The 18,767-nt window shown below is 44.7% G+C and overlaps 1 protein-coding gene across 17 annotated transcripts in view; it reads left to right on the forward strand.

Annotated features, from left to right (window-relative positions):
- Positions 1–18,767, forward strand: part of grin1a (glutamate receptor, ionotropic, N-methyl D-aspartate 1a) — a 28,527-nt gene that overhangs the window by 2,341 nt on the left and 7,419 nt on the right. For 3 of the 17 annotated variants that reach the window (XM_088904622.1, XM_088904615.1, XM_088904621.1), the window contains exons 2-20: positions 3,458–3,592; positions 3,922–4,098; positions 7,339–7,401; positions 8,043–8,140; positions 8,663–8,784; positions 9,001–9,175; positions 9,929–10,073; positions 10,974–11,060; positions 11,494–11,629; positions 11,824–11,951; positions 12,271–12,435; positions 12,559–12,677; positions 13,064–13,176; positions 13,490–13,638; positions 15,461–15,618; positions 15,951–16,112; positions 16,315–16,424; positions 16,591–16,736; positions 17,245–17,301. In XM_088904622.1, the coding sequence (XP_088760748.1) occupies positions 3,458–3,592; positions 3,922–4,098; positions 7,339–7,401; positions 8,043–8,140; positions 8,663–8,784; positions 9,001–9,175; positions 9,929–10,073; positions 10,974–11,060; positions 11,494–11,629; positions 11,824–11,951; positions 12,271–12,435; positions 12,559–12,677; positions 13,064–13,176; positions 13,490–13,638; positions 15,461–15,618; positions 15,951–16,112; positions 16,315–16,424; positions 16,591–16,736; positions 17,245–17,301 (2,445 nt within the window). Of the gene's footprint in view, positions 1–3,457; positions 3,593–3,921; positions 4,099–7,338; positions 7,402–8,042; positions 8,141–8,662; positions 8,785–9,000; positions 9,176–9,928; positions 10,074–10,973; positions 11,061–11,493; positions 11,638–11,819; positions 11,952–12,270; positions 12,436–12,558; positions 12,678–13,063; positions 13,177–13,489; positions 13,639–15,460; positions 15,619–15,950; positions 16,113–16,314; positions 16,425–16,590; positions 16,737–17,244; positions 17,302–18,767 lie in introns of all 17 variants that reach the window. The other 14 variants (XM_088904614.1, XM_088904619.1, XM_088904620.1 and 11 more) reach the window with 6 other exon arrangements.

Below are 18,767 nucleotides of genomic sequence, written 5' to 3' on the forward strand. Positions count from 1 at the left end.
TTCCATCAGGCTGATCACGACGACGACGATTTTTGCTCATATCAATATTCCTTGCATTATTTTTCTACTACAATTCCTAAAGCTGGTTATTCACAAACTACATAATCAAAATAATAATTTGATAGATGACGTTTTTTACACAGAATCACTCTGGTAACAAACATTCTGAATATTTACTTAAAACAGACAAACGTAAGGATATTAATTTTGGTGCAATACTTTCCGTATTGCATATTTTCGGGCTACGATTCATTAACATGAATCGTTCGCTAACCGAACTGAACTGGGAAACGGAATAACCCGAGACGCCATCATGTCGTTAAACACGAACTAGTCGATCCCCTTTCGGAGGAAACAATTCTTACATTAGGACTGGAAACTGGGATGTGTTGTGTTTGAAGAGTGGCGTTCTATAGATTACAAAGCATGATACAAAGATTAGAGGTAGAATATGAACGATTTTTCTGCATGATTTCCAGAATAAACAGAGAGCACTATTTTGTTTGACAGTGAAGAGCAGTATTTAGAATAAAATAAGGATGAATTAAAATCATTACACTAGAGTCATCACGTATAATTCTTTCAACTTTGAAATGTGATTTGTAATGAGCTGTATATATTACTACCGCACTGCGTGAGGCAGTATTTAAATCGCTGTTCGTGGAGCACGCACCCACTCGAGAGCCTCAGCGGACAGGAGGCAACACGCGTGATCTCCGAGGAAGGAGGTTCCGCGGAGTCAGATCCAAGGTCTCCACTGGTCACATGACCCGTCACCGCCGGCTCAAGAGCAGAACACGGGCTGTAGTTAAACAACGTGGTGGAAGACAACAGCAAAGAGATGTAAAAAGATATAAATCCCACAAACAGCATAGCCAAACAATGTGCTACTTGTTCATAACCTATTTATTAAGAGTGAAAATAATTCCAAACTTTGACCAGGGAAATCACTTAGACTAAAGGTCTGGGCATCTCGGACATGCAGTAGTAAGATCCTATTTGAAGAGGGGACAAAGCTGATATTAATACCGTCAGACTTTCCACACGTCACAGGCAGGACAAGGGGACAATTTTATGAAACGTATGGTGCACAATACATCTGTGGTCATAACGCTCTACCTGTGAAGTTATGCAAGTGTCACACGTCTCCCCTGGCTGTGCACTAGGACGTGTAGCTGGTGCTGTGTGTGAGCTCCTCGAGTCCAGCGCTGCCAGTTCGCGCGCTCACCGTGTCACCTCGCAGACATGTTTACGAGTCCATTCTTTTCACTCAGTTTTTACTTCTTTATGCAGAGACACAATTCTATAACAATCCAAGTGAAATTGTTTCCCTTGCGTTTCAAGACCACAGTTAATCCAGACGGATCTTTATTTCGCTGTACAAAACACAGACTTTTAGCTTCATGAATGTATGAAAAGGAACAGAATCACTTATCTTAAAGACAAGTGACGCCAGGCACTTCCTTAATCTGTGTTTGATCAGTTTCTAAAAGATTCTGACCAATGGGTATGTTTCTACCCCCCCCAAACGTGTCACTTAGCAATTCTTCTTGTCAGCACATCTATATCAGCAACAGGCATGGCTGTTGCAATAGTTAAACCATCGTGGCTCCGATTTCAGAGGATACTACCACGATTAGTAAAATACAAGGCGTCAACAATTCCTTGTTCTGCTGAATAAAACTGATTAGTTGCTACTTCAGAATCTGCTTTACTTCACTGTGAGATGGAGCACCGTCCCACAGCCTGCAGTGTTTGGGCTGTAAAAAAAGAAGCCGTGCACTTGCTTGCTATAGGATTCGTATTATCCATCACAACAGCAAGCTCGCAAAGGAAAACATAAAGAGTAAAAGACATATATATTAGATTTTTTTACATTTGTTAACAGTGGCTAATCATACTCACCTGCCTGCAGAGGTAAAACCACACCCACCGTCGAGGCAGAAGCAAAGCCTGGAAAGCGATCAAACGGCATCTAGCCCGATCCAGGGCGCCCTCTTGCGGAGTGGAGGGGAACTGGTCTCCCTATACCGGGGTCCAAAAACTGAAATCCAGCCCGGCCGTGGGCATAGTCGAGCTAGGGGAATACGCAGGGTCTCCTCAGTGTGCAACACAGCGTTTTTAATCATCATGTTAAAATGTGAGCGAAACTCCTTCACTTCCTGCAGTGGATTGTCCTAATGGAAACCCGGTCAGAAATGACCAATATTAATCGAGTACGTAACGTTTCTGAAGCTCGGAAAAGAATTGCGGGACAAGCGATCTCCAAGCAAAGGTACCACACATGAATTCAGTGTAATAAGGCTTTTGTATTTCTTTTTGTTTTGAGCCCGTCAGGTCCATATAACCAGCGAAGGGCAGGCAATGCACACTTTCAAGGTAGACACGTAGCCTACTGGAGGTGTTGAACTGTTTTACTACACGTTTCCCGCAGTTGTACGCACGCCGTGCGGGTCATCAGCGCGGCCCGGCCAAACAGAAGCGTGAAAGCAAAAAGTGCGGTAGAAAAGACTAGTATTAAAACGCGCTTTCTACTGTATCACATTTATTTGGGGTGTTGTGAACCCAGCCGGTAGCCCCTCGCACTGCAGCCACTCTCCCGGTGACGGTAGCAGGAGCAGAGAGGAGCTGCTCAGAGCTCAAGCGGATTTAACCACGCCTGATGTCCGCCCTGGCACAAAGCGGGCTCAGCGGACTGGCCATCATGTACAGAATGTTTTTTGTCAAAGTTTCCCATCTGCTCAGCTTTACTGATCTCACCTCCCTTTTTACTGAGTGCACCTAATTCTTCTTTAATTACATATTTGTTTCTACAATTTTTTATACAAAGGTTTCAATGCAGTAATTTGTATTCCGTTTTCCTATAATTTTGAAGTTACAGATTCTGCTGATCGTTTTTTGTTATTAATGTTTCTCTTTATTACTGTCAATGTTGAAATACCTCGTTATCCTTGTAAAATTTGTGCTTCTTGTTTGTAACTTATTATGTGCTCTCCAGAGCTGGTTAATATGTTTTCTAGTTATATAATTCATGAATGTAATTGTTCTAAATAGTAAAATAAGGTGGGGTGGGAGCTGATAATAGTCGACGTCTGCGTGTCTGTGATGTGGAGGGACCCCAGAAAGCTGTGCTGGCTCTGTCATGTAAGAAGGGCAGAACTTCCAAAATAAGCTGCAGCTGCTCAGCTCTGCTAGTTCTTCATTATAACCAGAACGAGGAGGTGCTCTTGCTGCCAAGCTGTGTTTGTGGTTGTCGGTTGCTGTTGTTGTGTTCCTGCTGGCCGCATCGTAAATTAATGCCATTCTCTTTGTTACCCTTCTTGTTGTAGCTGAGCCCGACCTCTGCTGTGCACTGGGCCCGGGTGACTGCTTGAGAAAGAGGGGTTCTGGTCCCATGGTCCAGTCTGATTGAGCAGAAGATCTGGTGCATCTTTTAACTCTCTTGTTTTTCGGACAGGTGTACGCTATCCTAGTGAGCCACCCACCACAGTCTAATGACCACCTGACTCCCACTCCAGTGTCCTATACTGCTGGCTTCTACCGCATCCCTGTGGTGGGACTGACCACCCGCATGTCCATCTACTCTGACAAGGTGAGACCAGCACACCTGGCACAGCATCCTCCACTGGAAGGGGTTTTGATTGGTTTGAATAGGGCACTCGCCATATTTTCATGCCTTATTAAAGTCAACCTGTATTTTTGTTCCAATCCAAAGTGCTTTGAGCTTGGTGTCTATTCAGGATTTCATAAAGTTGTTACGAGTAAATCCTTCCTAAGAGTTTTCCTGTGCTTCGTCACTATAGCCTTGACTGATGTTGCTGTATCCCCCAGCCATGCAGCTGTTAAAGAGACACAGGGCCAGTGAGCACAGTAACACAGTAGCCGTGTTGTTGTACATTGATGCTGTCCTTCCCCCCTCAGAGTATACACCTGTCGTTCCTGCGCACGGTGCCCCCCTACTCTCACCAGGCACATGTCTGGTTCGACATGATGCGGGAATTCCGCTGGAATCATATTATCCTGATTGTGAGCGACGACCACGAGGGCCGGGCAGCGCAGAAGAGGCTGGAGACCCTGCTGGAAGAGAAGGAGACCAAGGTGAGACACCGCGCCCTTCACCTGTGTCTGCGCGCGCGTGTGTGTGTGTAAGGTACTCGTGTTAAATATCTCAGAGGTGTTCTATGTATGTAGAGTTTGTTATGTAAACACATTTCTTTCCATTGTAACATTGGCTAACATTTTATGCTAGAAGCATCAACAGCGTCTTGACTGGTTATCTGACAAAACCTTGTACTTACTCATCTCACGTGCTTTGCGCATAGTCAAATTCTCCTTCGTGTGAATCCACAACAGGAGCAAAATCAAGGATGTAACCTGGGGCTCTGCAAAAAATCAATCAAGTCAAATACATAAAATGCTGGATTTACTTTGTATGCAGATATTTAATTAATTGATAAAACAAAGCAATGCAAATGATTCCTATGGATTTTAAGTGAAGAGAAGTTTTTGTGTTTCAAGGCTTTACTTTATTTTCAAGAAATAGTTTATTACACTTTGCCTTAAGATGTCCTTATAAGATGCTACTCTGCTTTACTGGGGTTGTGCTAATTAAGCTGAAGGTGACACTGCAGATTGGCTCTGCTGTAGATGAGGGCTCAGCTCTTGAATGACATATTGCCAGGCCTCCAGGTGCTGTTTCAGGGCTGAGTTCTGCTTTCCAGCTGTTGGTTTTGTAGGAGATGCTGCTTGATTGTGTTGTTTGAGACAAACCTTTAATCGTACTTGAATGAAAAACTGTAGTTGTTTGCTGAAATAATTCTATAATAAGTGTACCAATCTGTTAATGATTATAAGTGTTTATGGGTAGAGCTTGGCCAGGTCTAACAATGCAATAATCCACTTGCTGTCCAATGTCAAGTCTGGTCTGATGTTTAACAAATGACCTCATTCGGTGGTACTGTGTCGGTGCAAATCTGGAACAGCCTTTGGCTGCAAATGCACGTTCTGCTCACAAGGGGGAGTCGATGTAAAAGAATTAGAATAAATAGACTGCAAAGGACTTGCATTCTTGATATTTCATGAAAAAAGGGGTTGGTTTTCACCTGCATATATCACCAGAGAAAAAAAGGTCAGTATGAATTCTTATCTGCAGAAAAAGAAATGACAGAATGTGATGAATGTCCTGTTGAAGTAAGTGCTGAAGACATGCTGAGGACCCCAGTAGGGGGTGTCTGCTGGAGCAAGGCAGCAGTGTGACCCCTCACCCTGTTGGGCACAGCTGATGCACAGCTGGGGTAGCTGTTGCTAAGTAACGATGTGGCCACCCAGTAAGGAATGAGATAAAATTCATCTGTATTTTCAACATTTAAAGTCAGAGAACATAGAAAAAAAGATTATTGGCAATTTAAAAATATCCTTGATATGTTGCAGTGGAATTTGTATTATATGTTAGAAAATGCCAGTAAATGAAAATGAGTTAAAGCAGCTCAAAGTCTTTGGGAAGAAGACAGATTGGTTGTTTGGCACGTAAGTGATTATGCTGGAGAAGTAAACCTGCTGTCACAGTCCTCCCTCCTCCCTCCTGTCTTATCTGTCCTGCAATCCCAGCGATCCCGAGGGAGCTGCCTCCCGCTTGCTAAGGAAGTGGGCTCTCCTGGGTGGCGTGTGGGCTCCGCTGGGCCGGCCCTCTGCAGCTGGACACGGCCAGCACGCGGGAATCACACCATCATGCTGCACTTGTGCTGTAGACAGTTGGGTCTGATCAGCAGTGACACTCTGGTGGAGGACTTTTGATTCATTCTGTGCCGGTGCTGTACTGGGCATTTTTTGGAAGTTGTTGTTTTTCTAACAGTCCATCTCATGTGCACAGTAAGCCTGGATTTGTGTGATGCTTTTAGAAAATCACCTTCTAGAATTCATAACTGTAAAACTGAAAGCGTTCTAGTGTGTTTCCCATTACCAGTTTTTTTTCCACAAAGTCAAGAGTAAGCTTATTAAATAAGAATAGTAGTTCATGGGCTTTGATGGTGGCGCCATTCGGCAGTTCGGGGCAGTGACATCGCTGGTAGCATGACGTTTATAGCAAACGGTGCGGCTCAAAATCAGTCATTAGATCAGCAGTGTACTATTATTTTAAATCACTCATTGTTTTTGGCAGGTTTGTCAAAAGTATAAAGGCTTTAGGTATTGCTCTTCGAGTGCTTGTTGACGCACAGTGGTCAGTCACCTCGCTTGCTCACAGTATGTCAGCCAGGGGCACATTCCACACTGGCGCTGGGGGCGTGCAGTTCTGCCGAGCCCTGGCTGGACACTTGGACACTGGCTGCAGGCGTCTCGGTTCCGCCCCAGCGCAAGGCACTTCCCTGCAGCTGCTCCAGTGCACTGAAATGTCTAAACGGGTCAAAGTGTTGCTGGAGGTCATCGAGGGGGATCGCGTGCTGCTCGGAGTCCGCTCCACCCTGAGGAGCTCCTAGGCTTCAGCGCGAAAGTCTTCCTGCCGAAAGCAAAGCGTCTAAATGGCCACAAACTGGTTGCTTTTGTTCAGCCCTTGTAGAAGGGCTGTGGGCAGCTTTGAAGTCAAAGACATGGAATCCTGGGGACACTGGAGTGGTGCTGTAGAGCTTATTATCCAAAGACAAACCAAAAAATCAAAACCCTTCAGCTATTAATGTGTAATTCACAGGGGGAAATGGCTGATATATTACACCATTCCTGCGATATGCCGTGAGTGCGAGAAACAGCCGCCTCACTAAAATTTTCACAAGTGACACTTCAGGCACCACCATGACCGCTGAAGCAGAGCCACCATTCTACTGCTGTGACGTTTTATTCTCCTAAAATACGTAACCATGACACGGATATGTACTATTGATTTAAGGCTTAAACAATGTTCCACAGACAAAACTCTTTTCATTTAAAAAAAATACATATTTTTTTAACTGACATTTAAAATCGCTAACTTAAATACCAGTGTTCCCAAATAGATCACAAGAAAGTATGTTAAAATAAGAGTTTTATGGTTCCAAAAATCAATGCAGGTATTCTAATAATAATATTCAAACTCAAATTCAAGTTGAGATGTTGAGCGGAAAAGCTGAAACTCTATTTTGAGATTTCACAGCAGCAAGCTGTCTATGCCTGTCTATATAAAATACAGAAGATCAACCGTAAACTCAATTAGCTGTCCTCTTTGATATTTTTGCAAGCCCCAGCGTTAGAGAATCCAATTTTGAAGCAGGAAAGTGGAGAGATGTTGGATTGCTTTACTGCACACCATTTTCAACTGTTTATAATATTCTTCTGTGTCTGCATATTTTCTCTGTGCACATTATTCATCAGAATAAAAACAGGAACTATGAAAACCTCGACCAACTGTCCTATGACAACAAGCGAGGACCCAAGGTATATTTGCATGGACAATGCACGCCGCCCACCAATTCTATAAAAGTAGCAACTAGAAACCAATCAAACACAGTCACCAATCGACCCAGAAATGTTTCTTATCTGGTAGCACGTCTTTTTCTGTTTAGACTTTTTATGATTTTAATCGAGAATGGTTTTATGTTGCGAGAGTTTTTTATTTCAATAAAAAGTCCGGCCTTATTTTTGTGTAAGGAATGCATGTGTCAAAATCAAAGTTTGCAAGTATATATCTTTGTGGAAATCTGGTAGTGTGGGACAGACACTTCCCAGATGCTACTTCCCTTTTTGCAGATTTTCTTACTTTCAAATGTTTTTTGGGATAAAAATGCCCCCTCTCCCTTCTCCACCTGTCTTTAATTTCCAGTTGCATTGATCTTCTTCTCCCCTCTATCTCTAACATGCACGTCCTTCTTTGGAGTCTTGATAACCCTGAGTTTGCATGCCCAATGAAGAACTTTTTTCTCCAAGCTTAAACTATGAATTTTTTTTTAGTTGAACAGATTCTCTTGGAAATCTTTTTTTTTACTAAAAAGAAAAAGAAAACAAATCAAGAACTAAAGACAGATGGTTCTCAGTGTGGGTAAGTAGCCTACTTGACTGATTCTGTGCCCCAATCGCAGGCAGAGAAAGTCCTTCAGTTCAATCAAGACACAAACTTAACGGCGCTGCTGCAGGAAGCCAAGGAGCTGGAGGCCCGTGTCATCATCCTCTCTGCTAGGTTAGTCTCGTTTCCTCTCCTTCTTCTCCACACTGGAATGATACTTGATGCACTTTTTGGTCGTGCCAAGGTGATGTTCCACTGGTAATCCACCCCTGGGTTAAGCTGATGAATGTATTGTGCTGTACACAGGGGTCTCTTCTTCCACAGGAGGCAATAATGAGCACCGCATGTTTTCCTGTTGTGCCTGCTTGCTGATGCAGTACCGCATGAGAAGCAAGAAAAAGCTGAACATGATGTTGTACAGTATTAACAATGGTGACAGAGGAATGAAATCCCAGTGTCGTGAAATGCCTTATTTGTACCATTTTTATATTTCAGAATCTATTCTGAAGCTTTAAGAGCTTTCACTGAAGGGGAAAAGGACCTGTTTGGTTTGGGGTAGTGAAAGTGTCATTTGGAGGGGGCCTGGCTCTCTTGACTGGAAGGCTGTTATGGAAACTGCGGGAGGGGACATTTAGGAAAAGAGCCTGGTTCAGTGTTTCAGGATGTGTCTTGGTGACAATGTTTGTTTGTTCCAAGTGAAGAGGATGCTGCTGCAGTGTACAAAGCGGCTCGGCACCTGAACATGACCGGATCCGGCTACGTGTGGCTGGTGGGAGAGAGGGAGATGTCAGGAAAGGCTCTCAGTGAAGCCCCTGATGGTGAGAATCCCTTCCGCTCTTCAGCAGTTCTCACTCTAAACATGTTCTCAAATAAAGTGTGTAGATGATTCTTGTAAGCAGGTAAGTGTGTGATGCAGCCAGTCAGTACTAACTGAGATGCTTATTTTTAAAAAGAGAGGATAATGCCTTTGCATGGGAATAGTGTCTGATGAGTCAGCAGAAGCTCTGGGAACCTGAAAGTCTCTGTGTTGGCAGGGCTGATTGGCCTCCAGCTCATCAACGGGAAGAATGAGTCAGCGCACATCAACGACGCAGTGGCTGTGGTGGCTCAGTCCATCCTGGAGCTGTTCGAGAAGGAGAACATCACGGAGCCACCAAGGGGCTGCGTTGGCAATACGAACATCTGGAAAACAGGACCACTCTTCAAACGGTATTGGCTACAGCATGGCCAGCTGGCTGTCAGCCACTCTCTAGTCCATAAGCACACTCCCACAGTCCCAGTGGTGATTTTTGCCATTCAGTCATTCATATGAAACACCGATTCAGATAGTAGTTGCTTTATCCAAAATCTGACAATTATACTGCATGAGGCAATTTTGCTACTTGTAGGTAAATTTGATGTAGAAAAAACTGTTTCACCAGCCAAAGAACACCAGTTCAGAGAAATACAAATGAGTCAGCATTACCCTGCTTTACTTTTTAGGTCTTTACTCAGTGTCAGGACTGAACTACTACTACTGTTAGACAGAACTGGATACATTGTACTCTCAGAGAGCCATAGTCCAGTGTTTCTTACAAGTCCTGATGTAGTCATGAAATTGGATTATAGCTACTCTTGGCATATACCTCAGTTGTATTATTATAATGAAAGGGTCAGTGAATGCATATGTTCTTGAATATAAGCAATATTCACCAAAGTATGAGAACTTTCATGTTCCTACGTGAAACAGATTCATGTTTGAATTCATCTTACCGTAGAAAAGTTAAAATTTAATACTTTCAAATTAATGTTGTATTGGGATAAGAAGCATAATAGTATATTTTCAAAACTTGTTCATTATCCGTACATCACATTGCATAAAATGATAAGGTCATGACATCTTTGTCAGCTTTGAAAGTCTCAGTCAATCATATCATATCTCATATTGCCTCCAAAGTGATGATTTGTCATCTGAATTCTCAGAGTACTGATGTCCTCCAAGTATCCTGATGGCCTGACGGGACGGGTGGAGTTTAATGATGATGGGGACCGAAAATTTGCCCACTACAGCATTCTGAACTACCAGAAAAGCAGGCTGGTGCAAGTGGGCATATACAACGGCACTCAAGTAGGGGAATACTTTTAATGCTCCTGACTGTCAGTTAGTTTACTGTAGTGCACCAGAGAACACTCACACTGCATTGCTTGTCACGCATCCATTCACAAGAAATAAGGCCAAAAAGTTACGTAATCTGTAAGTAATTTACAGTTCATCCAACAGAATTATTTGTTTTCTAAAGCTTTTTTCTAAAGTCTTATTTCTGTAGTGTAATTCATTTTCAACAGGTTGTGCAGCTCCAGCATCGTTATGTTCTGTTATGTCTCAGCGTGACAGTTTCTTTCCTCTTTATATAATCATTTCCATCTCACGTCATGTAGAAATGGAAACAAATAACATTAAAATTAATAGACTATCAGAAGAATAGACTATGCAAATGCACCTCAGGAGGAAGAACCAAGTTAGTTATTTACAGGAACATAGTTAAAAATGCAGATGTAAGGCATACACAGTGCACAGATAAATGTTAGTAGATTATTTAGTTTCATCTGACTTTGAAAGACTCCAGTGATGAGCTTGTCAAATTGGATCATTACAATGGTAGCCAGATGTACAAGGAGCTGTAGGACAGCAGCTCTTGCTCAGTGTTTAGTGAGGACAACTTGCTGCTGTTGATGAGTGAGGATCCTGGCCCAGCCAGCAGCTCATGACAGCCTCAGTCAGACTGAGACGGATGGCTCATCTTCAGGCTGGGCCACAGGTGAGCTCTCCATGCTCAGTGATCAAGGTGCCCGTTGTGCCACCGTGACGTCATTTGACTTGTATATTCTTAAATATTAAAAAGCTGTATGTAATTAAAGAAAGGGTAGCTCTTCAAACTAATGGACAGGGGATACACCTCTACTTCTATTCAATCTCTCTGTCCATGTCCTGGGTGTTTGATCTGCTGTTTCTGGTGGCCCTGCACAGGTTGTGCTTAACAACCAAAGAAAGATCATCTGGCCAGGTGGGGAGACAGAGAAGCCACGAGGGTACCAGATGTCAACCAGACTGAAGGTGAGACTGAAGGGTAATGGGCCATCTAATAATCGCCATCTATGAACTGAACCAACTAACAGCTGGTGTGTGATGAGCGTACTGGCGCACGTTGACTGCTGTTGCATCATCCAGGTGGGATTACACATTTGTGGCGGTGGAGGGGAGTCCACATTACCTGTAAAGCGCTTAGAGTGGAAAGTGCAGGAAAGTGCTCTTTAAGTATAAGGATTATTATTACCTTGAATCAGTAGTTCGGAACAGGAAGAATCAGACAGACTGCTTCAGTTTTGAAATTTAATCCTGGGGAACAGAATGGAGATATTGGGAAGTCTGGTGTGTGCGTGGCTGGACTCAGCTCTGTGATACTGATTGCAGTAGAAAAACGAAACAGAAAAATAAAGAGAAAGTCCATAAGGACAAAGGACTTTAAATTATGTGTTTTTGTTTTTAGATTGTTACTATTCACCAAGAGCCCTTTGTTTATGTGAAGCCTACAATGCATGACGGAACCTGCAAGGAAGAGCACACAGTCAACGGAGACTTGATTAAAAAGGTGATCTGCACGGGCCCCAATGAGACCATCCCAGGTAACAAAACAGGGACGTTGATGATGTCACTGTGATTTACTTCTCAACAAAATCTACATGAAGGAGCTCTTCTTAAATAAATGTATATCTATACATACGGCGTATAGATAAACGCAATATTCTGTGTACATTCACTTTGGCAATGAAAATCTGCAGACTTGTATTAAGAGGTGCCTCTGCTGTTTGGGTTACAGGACGCCCCATTGTGCCGCAGTGCTGTTATGGGTTCTGCATTGACCTGCTCATCAAACTTGCCAAGACTATGAACTTTACCTACGAGGTCCACCTGGTGGCTGATGGGAAGTTTGGAACACAGGAGCGGGTGAGTTTGGCATTACTGGAAATGGATGGATTTACTGAGTAGCTGTGACCTTGATTACTTATTAAACGCATGTTTACAAATCACACACTCACAGCAGAACAGCATGGGTCACACTAGGGTTTGCTGTCTTAAAAACTGATTAGTTATTGTGTGTATGTTAGTCAATCAGACATTGTTAATTTAAGATTTAAAGCCTTTCTGAAATTGGACAGTGTTTTTTTTTTAGTTTTGGCATTTGTTATAAAATGCTTTTCATCATGCCTGTTTTTGAAAGTGTTTGCATTTGACAATAATCTGCATCTTAATTCCTCTTTTCCAGGTGAACAACAGCAACAAGAAGGAGTGGAATGGGATGATGGGGGAGCTCCTCAGTGGATTAGCAGACATGATAGTGGCTCCTTTGACCATCAACAATGAACGAGCACAATACATTGAGTTCTCCAAGCCATTCAAATACCAGGGGCTGACCATACTGGTCAAGAAGGTAGCATGGCTGCTGTGTGTCTGTGGTCCTTGCTGAGCAGAGTAATACTCTGCTGAGTGACTCCAGGCCCCTGCACAAGGCTTGTGAGCCCCTGGGTGACATTGCTTTATCTCTGTGTTACAGGAAATCCCACGCAGTACTTTGGACTCCTTCATGCAGCCCTTCCAGAGCACGTTGTGGTTGCTGGTGGGGCTGTCAGTGCATGTAGTGGCAGTCATGCTCTATCTACTAGACCGATTCAGGTGAGAAATGTGGATTGGGGTCCCAGTTTGTCTGCTGTTTCTTCAAGAATACTTTTTGCCATTTTGTTCTGTGGTTCCTGTCTTTTTTGTCTACATTCTCTTCCTTTTAGAAATGTGTTTTCTTTCATTCATTTCTCTGTTTCTCTTCGGTCCGTCTTTTGCCTCTTTTGTCTGTGTGCATCTCAGGAATTATGAGGGTGCTGTGGGACAGAGCCCACTGCCCAGGGAGGCTCCTTAGACTCGAATAGGTGAGCCGGTGAGCCGTGGGGCGCGTAGAGTTGAGCCAGATACAACAGCAGGTGTACGGGTGCAGGAGAGAAGGCGTGTCTTCTAAGCGTCTGTAATATTCACTGTGTCTCAAAGGGCAGCTTTATCCTGTTTTCTAGCCCATTTGGACGGTTCAAAGTGAACAGTGAAGAAGAGGAAGAGGATGCTCTGACATTGTCATCTGCTATGTGGTTCTCTTGGGGAGTGCTGCTGAACTCGGGCATTGGAGAAGGTATGGAGCCTGGTCTAACGATCACTGGTTTATCCCCCCCGTCGTATTTCCTCTTCCTCTTCAGTCATCCTTTTATTGTTTCATTGTAAGAGCAGTAACTGGAGGAGCCGCATGGTACAAGTGCACTGCGGACAGTTCAGTGTGTTCAGAGTGTATGGTGTGCTTTATGCTGCTCAATAAGAACCCTGTTATCCTGTTTGGAGTTCAGTAAGCTGTTCTGACAGATGGCGCGGTCTGAGCTTTCTGGTTTTGTGACTGTGATTCTGACTGGCTTCATTTGGTCAGAGACTAAACGCTGTCTGTCTGTTTTCAGGGGCTCCTCGCAGTTTCTCGGCGCGCATTCTGGGCATGGTGTGGGCTGGCTTTGCCATGATCATCGTTGCCTCCTACACTGCTAACCTGGCTGCTTTCCTGGTGTTGGACCGGCCAGAGGAGCGCATTACTGGGATCAATGACCCTCGGGTGTGTGTGCCTACTAGTATCCCTATAAGTTAAATGTCACCAGGGGGAGTCCAGCTCAGAGACCTCTGCCACTGCCCTTCCCTTGCATACTGCAGCTGCACAATCTTTGTTAAAATGATCTGCTTAAATCTGGTACTAACACCGATTCTCCAAGGCTCTACATACCTCTTCATGTAGGTACTAAGAGATGTGCACAAGGCACAGTGGCGGTGGTGTTGCAGTCAGAATCAGGTGTAGAACCGGAGAGTTCAGGCCCAGTGGTGGCGGGGTCGAGCTCTCCGGAGAAAGTGATGAGGGAGCGTTTGGATCCTGATCAGGCTTCGCTGTGGCAGTGGTGATGGAACTGCAGAGGCAGAGGCAGGCTGTGAGCTAGCGTTGACCGGCGCAGTACATGCAGCAGCAGAAGGCAGGTGATTGTGGGGGCCACCGCTGTCCCTGCCGAGCCGGGACAGATGAGGGGTCCGTCCCTGGAGCTGTGCCGGCTGCACACACTTTGTCGAGGCAGTCTCCCGGGAGCACACCAGGAGCTGGGCTCAAGAGGTGCACTCTGGACTGGGGAAGTTCAGGTCCAATGCAGGGTTCTGGGGAGAAAGCACATGCAGGTTCTGGCAGTGAAGTAGCTGGAGGAGCTGCAGCAAGTTTGGAAGGGTGCTAAGATCACAGCAGGATGATGACCCGAGGAGCTATCTGTTTGTGTTGCAACTCTGCCCCCAGCCGAGAGGCTGTCGTTGGTGCCGCGGGCTGAAGCAGTGATTGACTTTGGGCTTTTAGCTCTCCAGGATGGCTAAAGGAGTTGTAAAGGAGAGGTGCTGCTGACAGGTAGCACCCCAGGGTGACTGGTTAAGCAGCAGTGAAGAATGGGTGCCTTCTGCTAGCTGCTGAAGCAGATGGTATGGAGATTGACTTGTAGATCAACGAAGACCAGCTAAGACAGGGGTCTGCATCTGAAGCCATAGGACTGGCTGGAGGAGGCATCCGAGTGGATGATGAATGACCGGCGGAACGTGGTGTTAACGTCTGACCATGTCTTAAGGCCACAGAAAACCACAAAACCCATTGAAAAAGTTTGTGGTCTCCCGGGGCAACCTCTGACTGTGATGCGCTGCTCACCCACAGCCTGACAAGGACTGATTCTCACTTGGGTAGCAAGGCAGCTTGATGTGCTGCTGCCTCCTGGCTGAACTGGGGTAGCTTCTGTGGGGCATTTTCATGTTCTGTGTTTTGCCTGGTGCTCCAGTTTCTTATCACCTTACAAAGACATGCTGGAGAGGTTCATTGGTATCTCAGTACATTTTGAGCAGCAGCGGGGTGTTCTAGCTGGGGTAGAGGGAACAGTCCCATCTTGTGTCATGAGCTCTGGGTTGCTGTGAATTGCTGGGAATTACTGGCTTTTTCATAACAGATGGAGGTTTCTGACTGTAAAACATATCCTTGCAGATATTAATGCTTTTAAATGCCATTTTATTTTAAAACAATAAGGTCATTAACTATGCCTCCTATAATTTTCTGTTTTAGCCTGTCTGTAAAACAACTAACTCAATGTGGAGAATTAAGTTTTAAAAAATCAGGTATTCGGAGATGATGTCAGATCCCCTTTGAAATCATTAAATAATCATTATGAAATCATTGGTGTGACAGTCAAAACACCATAAACTGTAGCAAAGCAAAGTGAAATTATGTTAAATGCGTGTTAAAAGATATGGAGGTATGGTGTGGCAAGGAGAAGTAAAAACATTGCATAAGCATAGAAAACGCCAGATGATCTTGCTGTTTTTTCTCAGGTTCCTTTTCCTCCCCCCATTTCATTCTCATCTGTTCTTAGCTGCGCAACCCTTCGGACAAGTTCATCTACGCCACGGTGAAGCAGAGCTCGGTGGACATCTACTTCCGCAGGCAGGTGGAGCTGAGCACCATGTACCGTCACATGGAGAAGCACAACTACGAGAGTGCGGCCGAGGCCATCCAGGCTGTCAGAGACAAGTGAGTGGTTGTCGCTGCCTCGGCACATGGCCGAGATCAACAGCTGCAGAATACCCGTCTTCTTCCTTCAAGACTGCCGATGTCCCACTCACAGAGGGGTTTAAAATCTGCCATCTGAAATGAAGATGACCTCTTTCATGGCCCTAATGAGCCTGATTTATTTAGTGTCTGTGGTTTTTACTGCTGTTAAATAATGACAGCAGAATAAAAAAGCATTGTCGGTCATCATCAGATTCACAAGATTGTATTTAATTAGCTTGAAAAACACGGCTTGCGGCTGTTCTTTGCGGTGGTAAAACGTGACCTGTCCTGCGCCCTAATGTCCTTCACAGCAAGCTGCATGCTTTCATCTGGGACTCGGCAGTGCTTGAGTTCGAGGCATCGCAGAAGTGTGATCTAGTCACAACTGGAGAGCTCTTCTTCCGCTCCGGCTTTGGCATCGGCATGAGGAAGGACAGCCCCTGGAAACAGAATGTCTCCCTCGCCATCCTCAGGTCTGTGATCCCCACAGGCCTTTCTCCGTCTGCTCCTTCCTCCTGCTGTACCTCAGGTTCTCCCTCTTGATCTCTCTTGGCTCTTTCTTTGCCAGAGCGTTATTTGAGGTAGTAATACATTGTCTGTGTACCTGAACTTGCAAAAACTTCTTTCTCATTCAGAAGTTGGTGTCATTTTCATCTCCCTGTTTTTTTTCTGCAGTTCTCATGAAAATGGCTTTATGGAAGACTTGGACAAGACATGGGTCAGATACCAGGAGTGTGACTCGAGGAGTAATGCCCCAGCTACACTCACCTTTGAAAACATGGCAGGTATGGCAGCATTCGGGGACAGTTTTTTATACCGGCAATTTGTTTTGCATTAACTCCTGTGTTATTCACTGTATTTCATACTGAATGTACACATACTGTACATCTAATAGAACTACCTGCACTCTCCGGTGCCTCTGATACCGTCTGCTTTTCCCTTCACTTTCAGGAGTCTTCATGCTGGTGGCTGGGGGCATTGTGGCAGGCATATTCTTGATATTTATTGAGATCGCGTACAAGCGCCACAAGGATGCCCGCAGGAAGCAGATGCAGCTGGCTTTTGCTGCAGTCAACGTGTGGAGGAAGAACCTGCAGGTATGTCTTTAACCCTGAGCCAGTGGAGGAGGCCGAGTCGTGGCTTGGCAGGGCCTCCGTGACCCGGCAGCGCCCTCGCTCTCCGGCGGTGCTGGAGGATCAGGAGCTGGCAGCTGGGTACCTTCAGTTTCCTGTCTAAACGGATGCAGAGTCACGGGTGCGAGTGAACTATAGGGAGTGGATTTCAGTTAAAAATCTGAAGGATTTTGAACCTAATCTTTAAAGCTTGCAGTGAAGCATTCTTATTCCTTACAGATAAAGCTCCCATATGAAGATAGGTATACTGTATACAGTATGTATTTAGGCTTATAAACAATTGTGAGCACAAGGCTGAAAGAGGGGTCTCACTATCCCAGTGGCTGTGGTTCCAGTGCAGTCGTGCAGTCTGGACGAAGGCAGCAGGGTCTCCCCCTGTAGCGCACTGCTGGAAAAGCGAGTGTAGCATCAGTCCCCCAGCGCCGATAGGACACAGTCCAACACAGCTCCTGTCTCTTGTGTGCCCCTGCAGGACAATAAGGAGGTTCCGGGGAGGGAAGTACTGGGCCGGGCCGGGACTCCGAGATTAGTACGTAACAACCATCCCGTTGCATGTCATCCTATCTGTCAGAATTGGAGTTCCACTAGCAAACTAGCAGATAACGAAAAAAGAAAATTCATTCCAGTTCATGGCATGAAGCAGTGATACGCGTGTTTTTGTGTCGCTTGTAAGTAGAACAAAAACCGACAGACAGATAAAAGCCATAGATACAACCGTTTTGGCTCCTACCCCTTTGGAGATCGGCAGTGTACAAGGGCTTCCTTATTCTTACCTCGTATTGGCCCCATGGCCCTGGTGATTAACAGTAGCTGGTTAGGAAGGGAGAACGCTGTCTTTTGTGTCGGGATGAGCTGTTGTTCCTCTCCTACGTGGGGTTCAAAGGGGCTCCGAGTATACTCAGGATGAGCCCGATTTCCAGCCCCTCCCCCTCTATCCTCCTCCTCCTGAGTGCCGCGCTGTTGCTCTGACTGTGAGGTTGTGCTGGGGTGTTGGTGTTACGCTCTGCTGTGCGCTTCTCGTCTTGTGTGTTTGCTGTCCCAGCCAAGTGAGACGCTGACACTATGGTACAGGACTGGTTTTCACAATTTAAATAAAGCCTTGGTATACAAGCCTTGGGCTTTGCAAGGGCTTGGACTCTCTAGTAATGTGTCTTTGTGCCAAACGCCTGGTGTTAATGACAACGTTAGGTAGTCTAAATTCATTATGAATAATCTTAAAATGAAAAAAAAAAATAGATAAGGGCAATCCTGTTACTGTTTTTAAAGTAAATGTATTGATATTGGTGCTAAACCCACAGGGAGACTAAGTGTTGCTTTAGGATAGTATTAGCTGATACCATCCTGAGTGTAATGTATGTATAAATGTACAATGAAGCTGAACAAATGTATAAATGCATCTTGACATTTATAAGACAACAGAGAAAAGGCACCACCTTGAACAAGCTCAGTCAATGTATATCAGCTTCATAACATTCTTTGCAAAAGCCCTTTTGTTTTGACTATACCTAAATCAGTCTTTAAGGTGAAGAGTAATGTTCAAGGGGTTCAGTAAGGTGAAATGGATTGTAATGTCTGCAGGAATGCTGAATGTTAGTTCAATGGTCTACTTCTCGGATCTCGGAAGGAATTTTCTCTCTGCCATCTTTTCTCTCCAAGTTTTTGTTCCTCTTCACTAGCAAAAAACATGAATGTTTAGATTACAGCTGTCATAATTTAGTATGATCCGTCAAAACCAGAGCAAGGAAACGCAAGGCAAGTGAGAAATTCGCTAAATGGACATGAAATACGAGGAGACGTGGTGGCTCTGGGAGCTGTGCAGTAAATACTCTGAGCGTGATATTGCCGTGGGCTATTGATAAGGCAGCTGTTGTTGAATTATCAAACCAAGGAAGCCCAAGTGACAGGTAAGCTCAAAATAGAGGATTTACTTCTGTTTCAGTTTATCAACATAATTCTCTATTGTTTGAATATCTTCTTAGTTAGGCTTACTTGGGT

Source organism: Atractosteus spatula, chromosome 23 (assembly GCF_055471065.1).
Source record: "Atractosteus spatula isolate fAtrSpa1 chromosome 23, fAtrSpa1.hap1, whole genome shotgun sequence".
Taxonomy (NCBI): domain Eukaryota; kingdom Metazoa; phylum Chordata; class Actinopteri; order Semionotiformes; family Lepisosteidae; genus Atractosteus; species Atractosteus spatula.